An 18,439-nucleotide genomic window follows, 5' to 3' on the forward strand; every position below is an offset into this window, starting at 1 on the left:
CCCTTCGCGGATAGCGAGGCCGCGTTACGTCACTTGCGCAGCCGGGTTTAGTGAATTGCGGAAGGCTCGCGCGCCCAACGTGTTACTACGTCCGGAATTAGGTCCGGCCCCCACCTCCGCGCAAGGAGCCGAGAAACGGTCGCGCAGTTTGAAATCAACGCTGCCGGGCGGGGCTTCAGCCGCCGCTCAGGCGTGAGGAGGCCCTCGCCGCCCGGGCGTGCTCCCTGCGGCGACGCCTTCGCCGCCGATCCCCGCTGCGGGTGCTCGAGCCGCACTAGTCTTCGTACCTGTCCCCCCCACAAGGGGCGCCGGTCCCTCCCCAGAGGACGTGTAGTCCGGTCGCAGCAACCCGGGAGAAGTGGTGCTTAAGGAACCCCGCCACTGAGCTCCCCAGCCCTCGGGCCCGGGGCGAGGAGGTGGGCGGAGCCCGGCTTTGGCGCGCTGGACGACGCAGAGAGGCCTCGGCGCGTCCCGCCTGCCTCCCCCCAACCCCCCTCAGGAGACCCCCAAGGCGCCACGCCGCGGACGGTGAGTGGCGCGCACGCCGCCCCCCGCAGGACGCGTTCCCGGCGGGCCCCGCGCGGCCTGGGCGTGGGCGGCGCCTCCCCTCCCCCCCGGCCGAGCTGCCCGCGCCCCCTCCCCTCGGATGTGGCTGAGCTGAGGCGCGCAGCCGGGAGACTCTGCAGGATCCGAGCCCCGGAGCATCTGAGCGGTGAAGTCGGTGGCTTGCTTTCTGTGTCGCGCGTGGCGGCGGGGGAGGGTGTTAGGATGCTCTGTGCTCCCGGACTTGCGGGAAGGCTGCGGGCCCCGCGCTCCCCCGTGGGCCCCGGGCTGCGGGGCGGCCGGCGGGGCCTGGCTGAGGCGCCGCCGCCGCTGCGCGGGGGAGATGGCCCAGGGGTGGGAGAGCGATGACAGCTGCGGAGACGCCAGACAAAGCGCGGGCTTCCCCTCCCCCAGCCGCGCCGCCGGCCCGCGGCCCGAGCGTTAGCGGCTTTGCCGCCGCGAGGCCCGGGGCCCCGCGCTTGGGCGCGCTCGCCGCTACGTGGCCGCCGCCGCCGCAGGGGGAGGCGTGGGCTGGTGGCGCAGTGCCCTTGAGCCCCTGCCGTCGCCTTTGTTTCTCCCCGCGGAGGCGCTGACCACGAGGCCCGCGCTCCCGAGTGGGGGGGGCGGGCTCCCAGCCTTGGCCTGTGGAGCAGGGAAGGGTGGCGGGCACGGAGGAGGGCAATCCCTTCCAGCTTTATCAGTACTTGGCAGGATGGAGGCAGGAGTATTGCCTGGGTGAAAGCCCACACTGGACTATGGAGAGCGGTACTCTTCCCTCTTTTAAAAAAAAGGAAAAAAAAAGGCCAGGAAATAGGACCGAGACATCCTAGTGTTTTCCTTTTCGTGATTGATGAGGGCCCAGGGCTTCTGAAAAAGGCAGGTTGGAATTATATAGGAGCACCTGCGACTATGCACAAATCTAGAGAAAAAAATTTTAACGATAATTTACAGATAAAAAGTAATGATGCCCGATTTTGAAACAGAATATTGCCTTTATACAAAATAAACACTGACTTTGTTACAAACAAGATTATCGCCAAGTAAAGTTGTCTGAGGTACCAGCGTCCTTCCTAAGGTTATCTCTACTAACTCTGTTAAAGCACTAACATGCTCAAGTATGTAACACTAATATCACAGAAACTCAGAATTGTTTACCTGCGTTTTTATCTAAAATGTGCAGGTTGAAATCCACACAAAACTTGTAGTTGTTTTTTGTGTGTCATGAAATTTTAACTGTCATGCATTTTTTTCTTGTAATAGCTCTTCAAGTCTTCGATTTAAAAAAAATGGCCTCCAATAAAACTACATTGGTAAGTTTGTGAAACCCCAAACATGTAAGGATCTTAGAGAATTTTTGTTCTTTGAAAATTAAAACTAAGAAGCCTATAAGTGCTTCTTATAGGCTAAGAAGCACCTTTAATCTCAGCACCCTAAAGGCAAGAGGCAGGTGGATCTCTTGAGCTGGAGACCAACCTGGTATGTAGAGAGAGTTCCAGGACAGCCAGGGCTACACAGAGAAACCCTGTCTCGGAGCAAAAAGAATTACTAGTCAATCAGGACATCGCTATGCATGACTTTAGTCTCAGCAGGGCCAGGTGAATTGTTTTGAGTTTGAAACCCAACTACCTACATCCAGCCATGTACTTCCCAGCAGTCCGAAGAGAAACTGAGTTGGTAATTTTGAAATATTCTTACTGGCTTTCCTTGAGGGCCACAATGCATCTTTTAAAAGCTAATCTTAGGACTACACAGTACGTCTTAGCTGAGTGTTCTTATTTTGAGATAAGGATGCATGTCTGGGGCTGGTGAGATGGCTCAGTCCTCCACCCAAGGAAAGGAAGAAGGGGAGAGAACAGAATCTACAAGATTGTTCCCTGATCTCCATGCAGGTGCTTCCCACTATTCCATCTTAACATTTTTAATGTGAAAAGAATGCTACGGGGAAATCTCTAAATTCGTAGTTGATTGGTATGATTGTCATTAAATCTGTGCTGAAGTTTTAGAGGCACTAAGTCTTCATTAAATGCAGAATTTTAGAATTTTAGAAAAGTCACTGCACAGTGCATTGAATTGCCATGAGCAAGAATTACAAACTGTGTCTAGGAATGAAAGAACAATAGACCGATTCTGTATCTTTTGAAGAATTTCCTGACTGTTGCCAAACTCCATGTTTGTACTCTTGGGTTTTCTAGCAAGTTAAACAAAAATTATAGACATTTGTTTTTGTCAAGTTACAGCAAAAAAAAAAAAAAAGTAAGGTTAAAACTGGATCTGCTGGACAGTGGTAGCACAATCCTGTAATTCCAGAGCTCCAGAGATAGAGGCAGGTGGATCTGAGTTGGAGGTGAGCCTGGTCTACAGAGTTGAGTTCCAAGATAGCCAGGGCAGTTACACAGAGAACCCTTTGGGGTTGTACTGGGTTTGATGGTGTATATTCGGAATCCCAGTGTGTTGGGAATCTAAAGCTAGCAGGTTGCTGTGAGTTTAAGGCTATTAGCCTGGACCCTAAAATACTAAGTTAGGACTGTATGGCCAAACTCTGTCTGGAATCAGAGATACATATAAAAATTGAAATTTGCCGGGCGTTGGTAGCGCACGCCTTTAATCCCATCACTTGGGAGGCAGAGGCAGGCGGATCTCTGTGAGTTCGAGACCAGCCTGGACTACCAAGAGAGTTCCAGGACAGCCTCCAAAGCCACAGAGAAACCCTGTCTCGAAAAACCAAAAAAAAAAACCAAAAATTGAAATTTACTATTCTTATATTCTAATGCATTGGTCACAAGCATATGAAGGCAGGTATTAACACCTAAGTAAAACAAAACTTGCTTTTGGGGCGGGGGAGGAGGAGAGGGAGCTGGAATTGATATGTGAAATAAGCTCGTATCTAATTTAAGTTATAAAAAAACACTTGCTTTTGATCTGCATAGTTTCATCCTTGAGTTTCTCACCAAAAGGGGCAAGATGGTGATTTTTAATTTGTGCTGTCGTCATACTGTACTGACCTGTATACTCTGCAGAACCAACTAGATCTGTTTGGTCACTCTTGATAAATGACCAAATATAGGTTAAAACCTTAGTTATAAAAAGACTGAGTCATTGGGCTCAGTATGGTGGTAGATGCCTTTAATCAGAAAGCAGAGGCAGGTAGATCTCCATGAGTTGAGGCCAGCCTGGTCTACAAACTGAGTTCCTGGACAGCCAATACTGTTTCACAGAGAAATCCTATCTGGAAAGAAGCATGGCTCATTTGGTGAATTCCATAGGATGTTTGTATAGGTATGCCCCTATATGCTAATAGATTTAAATATCTTGGTGGTTTTGGGGTGCTGCTCCCCTCTCGGATCCTTCATTTGGTAGATGGTTTTAGTGACTAGGCATTTGGGGGGTTCGTTTTGATTTGGTTTGATTGGTTTAATTTTTTAAGTAGCACCTGTGCATACCTATAATGCTAGCACTGGGAGAGGCTAAGTCAGGAGGATCACAGCAAGTTAAAGGCTAAACTGGGCTACTGTCTCAAAATTTTAAAGGGTAAATAGCACCATTGTCGAGAACTGTATTGGGTTACTGTGGTACTCCATAAGGGCTTGTAATGAACTATCTCAAGGTTTTAAACACCTGGTTACACTCCTTTAGCAAAGATGCTTATGTGCTGAGAAAACACTCACTAATGTTAGACACATCCATCCTCTAGATAGAAAAAAAAGTTGTTTTTGAGACATGGTTTTCCTCTAACCCAGGTTGACCGTGAACTCATCAGCCTATTTCAACTGCCTAGGTGCTTGTTAGTAAGCTCATCGTGTCTACCTCATTCCACATCAGCTATCAGTTAAGATTCTAGGTTGAAATCCAGGAAGTAATTTTCTTCCCATTTAAGGAAGAAATCCACTATTTTGGACTATTACAGTGATAGTATTAGATGTGAGTGGTTAGGGAAATTATGGACGTGCAATTATGGAAAAGGATCTTGTCCTTTTTAGTTTATTTATGGTCTCCATGGTTGAGCCTAAATTAAGATTAAAACTTTTCAGTTTGCAGTTTTATCTTTGGGACAATTTTAAATTGATACTGTCATTGGGAAAGGGATGTCTTAGAGCTGCAGTTTTAACAGGTCTACTCTGCTGCACTTAGAATGACCTACATTTAGTGGGGTGTGTGGTGCACACCTATAAACCCAGTACTTGGGATGTAGGAGCTGAAGGATTGGGAATTTAGGGTCTTCCTTGGCTACATAGTGAACTGGAGGCCACCCTAGTCTATATGTGTGACCTTGCCTTGAGTATTTGTTTTTTTGTTTCTTTTCTTTTTTACTATCACACTTCATTCTTAGTTGCTCTTTATTGCTGTGATAAGACACTGTCACCAAGGCCACTTATAGAAGAGTTTATTGAGGTTTACGGCTTAAGAGGATCAGTCCATGACCACCCTGGTAGGAGGATGGCACTGAAGCAGTAGCTGAGAGATTGAGTTTGATGTAGAAACACGGGGCAAAGAGAGTGAGCTAAATGGGAGTAGCATTGGCTGTTGAAACCTCCAAGCCTGCATGACATACCCTCCCACACCCCACATACCTCTTCCAACAAGGCCACACAATCCTCCAACAGTTCTATCACCTGGGGACCAAGCATCCAAATACATGAGCCTGTAGAACCATTCTCATTCAGACCACAACTACTAATGTTTGCTTCATTCTCTGTCGATGGCTAATGCTTTTTTGGTTATTTGTTGAGATTAAAATGGGTGTCAATTCTGGTAAAAATGGTCTTGTAGAATGTTGGAAATAAAACTGGGAAAGGATAAGGTTATTTCGCAGATGGTTTTTGTTTTTTAATTCTGTCATTCTGGTGAAGGGTATCGGGTTATAAGTATAAATCTGTGGAGCAAAGCTTTTGCTTTATTGTCTGTTGACTTTCTAGGAGGTACCTGCCCTGGGTCACAGAAGTTTTAAAAGGGGTATTCTTTTTGTTGTTGGTTTTTGTTTTTCCCAAAAAGTAAAAAATTGTGTCAGATGAATAAACAATTTGGCCTTAAAATGTACTCAAGTTTTTTTTTTTTAATTTTCTTAATTTCTCTTTTGTTTTAGCAAAAAATGGGAAAGAAACAGAATGGAAAGAGTAAAAAAGTTGAAGAGGCAGAGCCTGAAGAATTTGTGGTAGAAAAAGTACTGGACCGGCGTGTAGTGAATGGGAAGGTGGAGTATTTCCTCAAGTGGAAGGGGTTCACAGAGTAAGAAACTTCTTATGGTTTTGTTTTAAGCCAGGGTATCTCCTGTAGCACAGACTAGCCTTGCACTCCATTCCTTCTACCAAGTGCTGAAGTATAGGTGTTCATCATACCTCATCTATTTACTTGTTTTTTTGTTCTGTTGAGACAGGGTCTCATGAATCCCGAGCTGCTCTTGAACTTGCTATATGGCCAAGAATAATCTTAAACTCTGATCTTCCTGGGGTTCCACCTCCCCAGTGCACAAGCATGAGCCACCACTTCTAGTTTGTGTGAACCTAAAGATTAAACCCAGGTTTTCATGCATGCTGGACCAGCACTCTTTATCAAGTACACCCTTTGTACCTGTAATTGTACTTAGAAAAGACTTAAGTTTTATTTTTAGTTTAAATATTTTACCAGTTTGCCCAAAGATCTGTTTGAAGTCAGTTTTAATTCCAGAATTATCTTGTTTGAGTTTTAATTAAGGCTTAGGGGGTCTGAAGAGGTTAACTTTGTTCAATGCCTAGCACCCATGGTAGCTCCTATATCATCCATAACTCAAGTTCCAGGGTATCCAGTACCACTTTCTGATGTCTCCACACACCAAGCACACATATAATGCACATGCATGCATACATGCTGGGGGCAGGGGACACAAAAAATAAATTTAGCAACAGTTGAAACCTACTATATTAGAGTTTAATTTATTGCTGTCAAGCCAAACATAAAAAATTAAAGCTCACTAAAGCATAATTTTTAAACTGTCATGCAAAGGACATGCAGAGCATATTGTAATGGATTCTCGTTCCCTCTCATCTCTTCCACCTCCAACCCCAGTCTCTTTGCATCTTTGTCCCAATGTGTTTTTTCACTTTAATGTTGTGTTAAAGTTTGCACTAATTTGAATATTTATGACCAAGAGCCTAACATTTACAGTATATTGTATTTATAATATGGAAGACAATACTGAAGGTAATGATAAATTTGAAACATCAGCCCTCCCAAAATTAAGCTTTGCACATGTTACAGGCTTAAGATCATCAGCTGACCAAGTTATTGAGTATCAGATGTTAATAGCACAAAATATTACTGAAATCACTCATTTCATTTAGTACTATAAAGACATTTGTGGCCAGAGTCTATCCATTGGTACATGTCACAACTCTTGTGAAACACACATGGAACTGGTTACTTCAGCCTTGTGCTGAGGCAGGAATTGGCGCTCTCTTCTACCAAAGCATCTATATGTGGTTGTTGTAGGTTTTGTGGGCCATAAGCAGCATAAAAGCAGCAGTAATTAGTACATTAAATGGGCATGACTCTTCCAGTGATAGTTTAAGAACCCTGTCTGAAATTAATTTCATTTCTTCCCATCCTTAAAAAGAAAAAATTTTAAGGGAAAAATTGAGCTGCACATGGTGGTACAGAAGTGAACTCCCAGCACTATGGAAGCTGGGACAAGATTAGAAGTTGGAAGCCATCTTTTTTTAAAGGGAGGAAGATTTGTTTTGAACCTTCATGAACCATATAGCAGTCTAGATTTGCTTTTTTTTTCCTCTCCAGCCCTTGTTTTATATCATTTTCCAAAATTGAGAACCCACCAAAAGTTGAAAACATTTCACATGAGAATATGTCAGAATCTTTATTTCCAAACATCATTGGAGATTTCCAAACTTAAGTAAGGAATTAGGAATCACTGTTTTTAAAAATTCTTCTATAATCCCAGCCAGCCTATGGTCCCCTGTCCCCTGACCCTGTCCCCACTCCCCCTTAAAATATCATTTTTGCAAACTCAAGGGGCTGGGATGTAGCTCAATTGTAGAGTGCTTGCCTGACATTCACAAAGCCTTGGCTGTGATCCCCAGCACCAGATAAACTGAGTATGAAAAGAGTACTTGGGAGGTGGGAGGTGGGAACAGGAGAATGAAGACTGGATTACATTACATTAGTTTGGAGGCCAGCCAGGGTAACATGAAGTAAGTTGCATATGGAGCAGAAAAATATTAGTATTGATTGCCTTAGAGTCAGGTTCAACTACCTTTGGGTTAAAATTCCATATTGCTCACTTAGGGATGCGGAGAGGGCCATGAAAGGAAACGAGAATTTTTACAATAGAGGGAATAGAAAGGCATTTCTTTCTAGTATTGTTATTCTACTAGTATTTGTCATATAGGAACTTTTTTTTTCTCCAGATAGCTATGAACAGGTCCAGGTAATGGCAATGTTTAATTGAATCAATTTTTTGTTTTCTTTAACTGAACACAGTGCTGATAATACTTGGGAACCAGAAGAAAATTTAGATTGTCCAGAATTAATTGAAGCATTTCTTAATTCTCAAAAAGCTGGTAAAGAAAAAGATGGTACAAAAAGGAAATCTTTATCTGACAGTGAATCTGATGATAGCAAATCGAAGAAGAAGAGAGATGCTGTAAGTATAAAGTATTGCCCATTAGACTGGGTCTTATCAAAAGTTAATGGCTTGAGTTTTGATTACTTTGAATCTTTTTTTCCCCAGCTAGGATTTTTTTACTTAGTTCATATTTTATTTTTTAAATTAGCTTCCAAAGTGATGGGTTTTGTTATGTTATTTTCATACATAGTTATCATTATACTTTGTGCTAATTCATCTCCCTATCCCTCCTCCTTTCTGGTTAGATTCCTTTTGAGGGTTGGGTTAGAGGCAGAATCACATATCATAGACAATGGCTTTGAACCACTCATCCTCTTACCTCTGACCTGACACTGCAATTACAGGTGTTCACACACGGTGCCTGCTTAAAACTAGAATAGATTAGATGATTTGAAGACAGGGTGACTGTCATTGTGTAGTTCTGCCTGGCTTCAGAGTCACAGGAATCTGCCTGCCTTTGCCTCCTGAGTACTACAATTAAAGGCATGCACCACCATGCTCAGCTAAAGCTAGAATACTTTTTCCGCCCCCCCCCCCCCACATGTATGGTATTTTGCCTGCCTCTGTGTGTGTGTGTTCGTGTACCACATGCATTCTTGGTGTTCTCAGGAACCAGTATCAAACCCCTTGGAACTGAAAGAGTAGCAAATGCTCTAACTGCTCGAAGCCCTAGAATACTTTTTTAAACTCCAGTTAAGAAAGAAACGTTCTAGTGACTTTCATGGCACAAATAAGGTAATCTCTATCCTTACCTTTAAAAACAGATTGAATTTACTCAGTTTATTGACCTACTGTGATAATTAAAGGAAAAGTCTTGATGCTGACTTAGCCTTGAGCTCCAAGCATGCAGTACACGTTAAATTAGTAAAGGACTGTAAGCTTCAAATGTGGTCATTTGAACTAGGTATCAAGAATTTTGCATATAGGTCATTAATCTTAATACCAAGCCTGTTAAGTCTAGGTAGTGACCCAGTTGGTTGTATAGATGAGAAAACAAGATTATTACAGTGTATACGGAGGGGAAGCAGAACTTTGGTAGTAATGCTTAAGCTATATTGAACTAGCAGTGTTCTAAACAGCTTAATTCATATTGATACACTCCCAAAAACCTGATACAGGGACTGGTTGTTTTTCATAGATAATTAACTTACCCAAACCCACAGATCTTCAAAGAGGTACACTTGTTATTCTAACCCAGTCTGACTCCAGAGCCTAGTTAAGCTGATGTGAAACTTAAATAGTTTTAATGTCATTGGTTCTTAAATACACTCCAAAGTTATGTAGGCTCTAATTACCAACATTTGTTTTTGTTGTTTTAGCAATTGAAAAATAGCCAACTGGGGGTGTGGCTTTAGTTTCCCTAGTACTTAGGAAGCAGAGGCAGACCTATCTCTCCCAGACCAGCCTACTCTACATAGTGAGACCCTGTGGGATCAGGGACAGTTTTAGGGCTGGAGAACTGGCTGAATGGTTAAGGACACTTGCTATTCTTACAGAGGACCCATTTGGTGACTAACAGCAATCTGTAACTCCTAATTCCAGTGCACCCAACACCCACTTCTGACTTCCATGGCACCAGACACATACATGGCATTACACAGTCATACATGCAGGTAATGCACTCAAGTGTATAAATCTTTTTTCTTATCTTTTTTTTCCAAAGATAACAGTTTTAAATACTAGTAATTAAAAAGCACAGAAATACTCTAGTAGAAACTCCTAAGTTGAGTTCCTTCCACCTATATGGGTACTCAGAATTGCCTGTAACTGCAGCTCCAGAAGATCCAACACCCTGTCTAGCCTCCAAGAGCACCCATACTTACAGGTACACAGAAAAAAATACATGCAGTTTTTAAAAATAAACAATACCAAAAGAAAAAAACTAAACAAGAGTGATGGTTTAAGGCTAGAACTGATTGAAAACGGGGCATGATGGCATTCGCCTATAATTGCAACACTTGAGAGGTAAATTCAAGGTCAGCAGATACATAGCAAAATTACATACAACCATGCATATAATACATATTGGGATTTAAACATGTGAAAGAATATTTTGGTATCTAAAAAAAGACAGGTCTGGGCATGACGATTCATACCTACAATTGTAGCATCTGAGGTAATAGAATTGTTTCAAGGCTTTGAAGTTAGTTCAGGCGTCAGAGACTTTGTCTCCAAAATAAGGTAAGACAGTCTCATATAGCCCAGGCTGGCCTTTAAACCCTTGATTGTTCAGCTTGAATCTAAATGCTGGAATAATCTCAGGGCTTCATCCTACCAGTCTTGGCTTACTGTGATTATAGAATGTAAAGACAGTCCCAAATCAGATAACTCAAAATAGGAGACTTTACACATGTGTGTCTTTAGTGTCTATGTGTCTTAAAATAAGCGGAATAATTTAGACTGAATTCCTAGGAGTTCATTGAGTTTTACTGTTGTTTGGAATTGACTTAGTAACTAATTTGCTCTAGGTTTTTTGTTGTTTTGTTTTTGTGTTGTGTGTGTTGGGGTGTGTTTTGTTTTGTTTTGAGGCAGGGTCTCTACATACCAGAACTGTCCTAGAACTTACTGTGTAGAACAGACTGGCCTTAAACTCAGAGATCCGCCTACTTCTGCCCCCCAAGTGCTGGGATTAGAAGTTTGCATTGCAGTGCCCAGCATTAACATTATATTAGAAATGTTAATATTCAAATATATATGCACCACATGTGTACAGCTACCACAGATGTTAGAAAAGGAAGTTAAGTCCCCTAGAACTGAAGTTAGAGGTGGTGGTGAACCATCAAGTGGGTGCCGGGAACTGAGCCGAGGTTCTTCACAAGATGAAGTACTCTTAACCACTGAGCCATCTCGCTAGCTCTTTGGGGGTTTCTTATATGTATTTATTTTAGGCCACAGTCTTGCTATGTAGTGCAGGGTGTACTTATGATCTTCCTTAATACTGAGATTATAGGCTTGTGCTGTATATTTACTTGTTTTTGTTTTCATTGGGGAATGGTTATTGGTCAAGTTTCACTAACTAGCCCAGGCCAGCCTTGAGCTCTACCTCTAAAGTGCTAGCTTTATTGGCATTTGAAATTTAATTTCTGGAGTGTATACTTTTCTCAGTGTGTTGTTGCATGCTTGTAGTTCTACAGTCAAGGATTGAAAGTTTAGGACTAATCTAGGCTACAAAGGTCTAGTAGCTCAAGCTTATCTTAATTCCTGATCCTCCTGCCTCCAGCTACCAAGTGCTGGACCAATCCCAGCCCCAAGCATGTTTTTCTAACTTGGGTTCTTTTTTTTGTTTTTGTTTCTCTTTGTAACCCTGTAACTTGGGTTCTTACTGTAGTTGTTCCTTTCTCATTGTTGAGAGTTCTGATAAAGTTGTATTTCATAAGAATTCTTTATTTTATTTGTTGTATGGAAATATTTATGCAGACTATTACTTAACCCTCTAAACAGGCTGACAAACCAAGGGGTTTTGCCAGAGGTCTTGATCCTGAACGAATAATTGGTGCCACAGACAGCAGCGGAGAATTAATGTTTCTCATGAAATGGTAAGTGTACAGGGCAGTTGTTTTTAGAGTGATTTGGGTTTTTTAACTGTGTGTGTGCATGCATAATAGTGAGTACAGTACGTGTATCACAATACATATTAGAGAACAGCTTTGAGGAGTCAATTTCCACAGGGATGTGGATTCATGAGTTCAAACTTAGGTTGCCAGACTTGTGTGCCATGCATCTTAACCTGCTAAGTCATCTTACTGGTCCTCAAAGTAAAGATAAAAGGTTAGAAAGATACATTGGTTAGGTTTTTTTTTGTGTGTGTGTTTTGGAGTTTGGGGGGAGGGAAGGGCTTAAGCAGGGTCTCACTATGTAGCTCTGGCTGGTGTGGAATTCTCCATGTAGACCAAACTGGCCTCAACTCCAGAGTTCTGCCTGGCAATACAAGAATTGGTCCTAAGGGTTTCGCAGGGTAGAAGAGAGTCAAGACAGGATCCCTGTAACAGCCCTAGCTGTCCTGGAGCTTACTCTGCAGTCCAGGCTGACCTGCCCCTGCCTCCTGAGTGCTGGGATGGATTAAAGACGTTTCTGAAGCAGTTCCTACGATAAAATGGAAAAGTAACTAGCTGTGCATAGTGGTTCAAGCCTATAACCCCAGCACTCAAGAGACTGAGGTAGGATTGCCACAAGTGACGGTTAAGAAACAAATGTATAGCCTCTTTTGAGAAATGAAGTTTATTAAAATGTAACCACACTACCATGCAACCCCCTAATAGCACTAACATTCATTTTTATTCAATTATTTATCAAATAGAGCTCAGATGACATGCATTTTAAATGTTTAACCTCTTTTTTCTCTCAACAGGAAGGACTCAGATGAAGCAGACTTGGTTCTGGCAAAGGAGGCAAATATGAAGTGTCCTCAGATTGTCATTGCCTTTTATGAGGAGAGGCTGACTTGGCATTCTTGTCCCGAAGATGAGGCCCAATAATTGTTTGCATTTTTATATATATTTATATATATATAAAATCTGGATCTTGGGTTTTGAATTACTAGTGTAGAAAAAAATAGCGTTCTAATGAAAATCGAGTTTGATATGCTGGTTTTGAAAGTATTGATAGTAGCCTGGGATATTTTTGGTTTTTGTTCTGCCTCAAAAGGCACTGATTCCTTTGGGCAAATAAAAGCTTTCTGTAGTTGCTTCCTTTCACAATAGAATATTTGATACCATGTTGTATTTCCTTGGCTTTGAAGAACGGCTTTTCTTAAACGCTGAGGAGATCTTACAGTCGTTAGTGAACCAGAACTTATTTTTAACTAAGACACAGAAGGACCATTCTGGGACATTCTGGGTTTTTTGTTTGTATTCGTGTGTTGCATAAGACACGTAACTTTCATTTTGTCTTGTTTTTTAATACTCAAAAACCGTAGATGAAAACGTATTGACAAGGTTCCATCATTGTGAACATCTTCCTGAAACCATAACCTTTCAGATTATAAGTAGGTGATTCTGTAATTTATTGGATAGTTTTACAGCAAGCATATCAGAATTTATGTATTATCACATACAGTAGTTTATTTACAAAATTTTGTCGTTACTAACTCCCCCTTCAGAAAATGGAATTAGACAAAGTTGTAGTATGATTTAATAACAAGACTTAAGCTGGGTGTGGTTGTGCATGCCTTTAATCCCAACACTCTGAAGGCAGATCTCTGATTTAGAATCCCTGTGTCAAAAAAACCAAACAAAAATACCTAAGTGGGCATGTAAAGGTTCCTCTAGTGAACCATTCCTTTGTAGAAAAGTTGAAAATCTACTAACAGGTTATGATTCATGGAATATCTGTTTGCTGGGATATGGAATACAGTTAGAGATGACGTTGGCAATCTCAGACCGGCCAACATAAATGAACAAAATCTGGTAATATAAATTAGTGACTTGCATGCTTTTCCTTTATCTGACTCATTCCTGACTGGTAGGATCAATCTTTTCAGTATTTGGGTTCTGGTTCAATGAGCCAGAAAAGTAACTTTGTAGTATCAGAATGTCATCCAACTGTATATTTACTTTATTGTAAATAATGGTGAACAGTGGTCAATAAATAGTTTTATATTCCTTTATGTGATGACTTTGTCATTGTCCGATTTGCTCTGTATGTAATGAGAGTGGAAACACCTTTACTGTTTCTGAGACACCTGTGAGCTCTCCTTGAACAGGCATCCTCTCAGCCTGTACTTCTGATTTGTTATTTTTGAGACTTAAATCTTCTACCTCATGAATTCTGGGGATCACAGGCATATATCACCACACATTTATGTGCACATGTACTTATATGCAGTCAGTATGGCCTGGGTAGTCCTAACATTGACTGTTTGCACAATGGACAGGCTAACATTCCTTTACTTTCATGAAGCTGAAAGCCTCAGCTTAGCCATCCCAGCCTAGTGCTGAAGGGAGTCAATTCAGTACTATTGGGCATCCAAGGACATACAATACTGCTTTTTCCTTGGACCTCTTAAGATTCTATGGGACCATGAGTGCCAGTGCTTTTGGAGGACAGGCCTAGTATCCTCTGGAATTGTAGGCAATTCTGAGCTGCCTACAGTAGATGCTGGGAACAGCTCTGGCTCTCTGGAGAAACAGGAAGTTGCTTACTCCTGATCCCTCTCTCCAGTCTGCCTTGGATCGCTGGGTCACTGTTGGAAAGGCTGCCCACTCTAGGGAGAGTCTTCACCCTCAGTTAATCCTTTGTACAAATGCCCACATAAACCTTTTGGCAATCTCTGCTGCTGTCCTCCTCCGTCCCCCCGCCCCCCCCCCGGAGTTGCTTTGCTCTTTAGTAAACCTGGTCTTATTTGGCTCAATTTGGCTTATTGAGTTGGCAGAAACCCACAACGGTTGACTTAAAAATACTTAGTCAACACCCACACAGAAACATCTATTGATTCCAATCCCTCTTCATCTTTTCAGGGTCTTAACTAAGCAGTGCTTGTTGAAACTTGTCAGGGGAGTAGATTTTAATGGTCATTCCCCCGCCTTTTTGACACACCTCAGTTTTGTTTTACTTGTCTTAAATATACCACTCAGTTCTTTAGCCAAAAAACTTACGAGAAGACATTTTACTTAATTTTTCTGTGTCATCAAGGTGTTACTGGGGGGGGTTGTATGCATACCTACTACTTGTGTACTCCCTGTTGCTGGGATTAATAGCATGTATAAGCACGACTTCCATGGTATGGTTAAGGGGAAATTTTTTGGGGGGGGGTGTTTCGAGGCAGGGTTTCTCTGTACTGTTTTGGAGGCTGTCCTGAACTAGCTCTTGTAGACCAGGCTGGCCTTGAACTCACAGATTCGACTGCCTCTGTCTCCCGAGTGCTGGGATTAAAGGCATGCGCCATCAACGCCCAGCTAAAGGGAAGATTTTTTTTTTTTTTTTTTTTTTTGGTTTTTCGAGGCAGGGTTTCTCTGTATTGTTTTGGAGGCTGTCCTGGAACTAGCTCTTGTAGACCAGGCTGGCCTCAAACTCCCAAGGGCTAGGATTAAAGGCATGCTCCATCAACGCCCGGTAAGGGGAAGATTTTTTTTTAAAAAGATTTATTTGTTAATACAACATCCTTCCTCGATGTATGTCTGCACATACCTGAAGAGGGCACCAGATCTCATTACAGATGGTTATGAGCCACCATGTGGTTGCTGGGAATTGAACTCGGGACCTCTGGAAGAACAGTCAGTGCTCTTAACCTCTGAGCCATTTCTCCAGCCCAAGGAGAAGATTCTTAACGTAGATGGGAGAGCATAGCCAGAGACATCCGGAAGAGTCCAGAGAAGAGAAAGACTGAACACGGCCAGCACACTAGACCAGGTCTATGAGAGGGAGAATAGCAGAGAAAGCAGCCAGAATGGTGGGGCTATAAGGAGAATGAGCAGCTGGGAGAAGGAAGCCCTTGAACTGAAGGGAGTTTAGGGTGTGGTAGGAGGTAAGAAGGACCAAGATGCTTAGCATGGACTTCGGTTTTGTTTTGTTTTTTTGGTTTTTCGAGCCAGGGACAGGGTTTCTCCGTGACTTTGGAGATTGTCCTGGAACTAGCTGTCTTGTAGACCAGGCTGGTCTCGAACTCAGAGATCCGCCTGCCTCTGCCTCTGCCTCTGGGATTAAGGGCATGGGCCACCACCGCCCTGCGCTTAGTGTGGACTTTGTAACAGGTACTTGGAGGCCATTTGATATGCTGACATACACTACCAGGTAGCTATTTGTCCCTTCTGTCGAAGGTAAGGGGAAATGACTGGGTAGAAAGGAACCAGCTTAACAAGCTCCTGAGGAATGCTGGCTTTTGTCTAAACTACCAGAAATCCTCATAGTCTAAGTTGAGCCCATTTTTGAATGTTTGTTCTGCTTTTTTGAGTCTGGGAAAATGGAGCTTCCTTTGGCTAAGACTGTGGGTATCACCATGTCTGATTAAATAATGTTATTTTTAAAAGGAAAATAATTTAGTTCTAAGTGTGACCATATCAAGTTATATTAGAGTCAAGTTATATATACACGACAAAAGTATCATAGTATGAAAACAGAAATGTGGGTAAATGGGGTAAAAATATCCAGATACAAACGTTTGCAGCTGCAACCACCTGGTGATTGACAAAGATGCCAAAATTCCGGAGAATGTTAGAACCCAGATGCTCCAGGTACAATCTCAGTCCTCTCCCAACTGCTTTCACAAATATCCACGTACCCCTGTGCCTCACCCCCATTCCCGGGAATGGCCCCTTTTGGATAGCAAAGCCATAAACAGGAGAACTACAGGCAGGACAAGAGCCCTGTTACACCTAACTAGGCCCATTGTTCTTCCTGATGCCCCTTATCCCGAAATGTACTTGAGATCTTCAAACACTTGCCTCAGCCAGAAATACAGAAAACAAAACGTCTTAGCCTAATTAGATGATGTCACCCAACCTTGGCCCCATTTTCTGTAGCACAACACATGCCCTTCCCCTTTCCCTCAGAGGACCTTAAAAGAACAGATTCTGTTATCCTAGGCAGGCTAAAGCTTTTTGCTGAGGGTAGGGAATTTTTCCTTCCTATAAAACATGCTAATTACAGGCAGCTGTTTTCCAAGGTAGTTGTAAGTAACCATTTCCCCAGGTGATCTCTGAAGTTCTGTTTTCTCCCTTCATTTTATTTTAACTTTGTTTCCCCTTCACCACTATATGGTCGATATACTTGAGGAATAGTCCAACCATGGCTATTTCATTGGTGGGTGGGGTCCCCTTTTTCCTCAAAGCCTGTTGGTCACAAGGGCCAGGGGCAGAAGTGGAGGAAAGAGCTTTGTAGAGGAAAAGTCAGCCCTCCAGGAGATTGCTTCAGGGCATCTGCTCAGCTTTATTCTAGAGTACAGGGAATATAGGACTGGGGGAAATCACCTGATTTGCATTAAGTAGCATATGCTCCTATCGTAAAACTTCGGGTACAAGTTTTAGTTATCATCTGTGGAAACATGGTCCTATAGTAATGTGCCCATCACAAAGTCTAATTACCATATGGGCAACAGGGGGAAAGCTTCTGCAGGGAACTTCATCAAGGGTCACACTAGAGATAAGTCATGCATCTGGGCATAGAGACAGTCTCCAAATAGAGGTAGAGAACAGGACACATTCCTCCAGGGATGGTGTAGTGTCTTCCATGTTGCTGGCCATGGCCATGGTAGGCTGCAACCGCCAACCACCAGGGCCTCTCAGTAATTTCACATGGGAGAGGCCGAGAGTCACTCAATTTATAACAAGCTTGTGTGACACTACAATCCCAATTTGACACCAAAGGCCTAGAGAATTCCTGGAGAGCCACAAGTCTTTGGTTCACGTTGGAAGCCAGAAGCTGTTTGTATCAGTGACAATGAAGGACCCAGACCCTCACCCATCCCCCTGCTTTGGCAGCCATGACAGGCTACAGAAATAAAAAAAAGAAACACAGCAAGATGCAGGCACCTGACTCAGCAGGGTGTGCTGACCGCCCCGCCCATGTGACAAGGAACCAATCAGAAGTTAGCTGTTGACTTTGGATATGCTAACTGATAATAGTGGAATGCAGTAGGTAGCAATGGCCTTTGGATGGCCTCCAGGCATAGCATCGGTCTTTTGTAGCTGCAGCTGAGCAATCAACTCAGGACAGGTTCCCCCACCCTGAAGTTGCACCAATACTGAGACTGTTACTAGTAGACACCCCCCTTGCTCTACCTTCAATAGATTCCCTGCCCCCATTGTGGCTCAGGGCCCCTCCTACTGTGTCGGATGGGCAGACTCTTTGCTTTTACATCGATCTGGTCTCTTGGTGGTTTGGGGGGTTCAGAGTCTGGACACAACAAAAGAATCAGCAGCAGTAACAGCAACAGAACAAATGAGTTCACCAGCAAGAACGAAGGCCAAGAGAACAAAAATATGCCAAAGCATCTCTTCTTGCGGGCCTTTTTATCTGGGATGCCACAAGGCACACCCACATTTAGGGTGGGTCTTCCCGTAACAATAAGGTAGTCAAGACAGCCTCCCTCCCAGACACTCCCAAAGATAAGCTCAGCGAGGACAATCCTTCACAAAGGATCACCTCAGCGAGGACAATCCTCCATTGAGACTCCTTCCCCAGGTCATTCTGGGTTGTGCCAATTAAAGCTGTCTTTCACAGTCACCAAAGGTGTCTTAGTTGACATACTATTGCTGCTAAGAGACACGATGGCCAGCCGGGTGGTGGTGCACACCTTTAATCCCAGCACTCGGGACGCAGAGGCAGGTGGATCTCTGTGAGTTCGAGGCC

The 18,439-nt window shown here is 43.1% G+C and overlaps 1 protein-coding gene across 3 annotated transcripts; it reads left to right on the forward strand.

Annotated features, from left to right (window-relative positions):
- The first annotated feature begins 149 nt into the window (after positions 1-149).
- Positions 150-13,760, forward strand: Cbx3 (chromobox 3). 3 transcript variants are annotated; one of them, XM_040737819.1, is made up of 6 exons: positions 151-528; positions 1,804-1,853; positions 5,624-5,766; positions 8,011-8,173; positions 11,597-11,691; positions 12,504-13,760. In XM_040737819.1, exons 2-6 carry the CDS (start codon positions 1,830-1,832, stop codon positions 12,628-12,630), a joined length of 552 nt encoding a protein of 183 aa, XP_040593753.1. In that variant the 5' UTR covers positions 151-528; positions 1,804-1,829; the 3' UTR covers positions 12,631-13,760. The 3 variants fall into 3 exon arrangements, with proteins under 3 accessions (XP_040593754.1, XP_040593753.1, XP_040593752.1); XM_040737818.1 differs by lacking the exon at positions 151-528 and adding an exon at positions 582-717; XM_040737820.1 differs by lacking the exon at positions 1,804-1,853 and having other exon boundaries at positions 150-528.
- Positions 13,761-18,439: the final 4,679 nt, after the last annotated feature.

This window comes from Mesocricetus auratus, unplaced genomic scaffold (assembly GCF_017639785.1).
Source record: "Mesocricetus auratus isolate SY011 unplaced genomic scaffold, BCM_Maur_2.0 Super-Scaffold_100676, whole genome shotgun sequence".
NCBI lineage: Eukaryota > Metazoa > Chordata > Mammalia > Rodentia > Cricetidae > Mesocricetus > Mesocricetus auratus.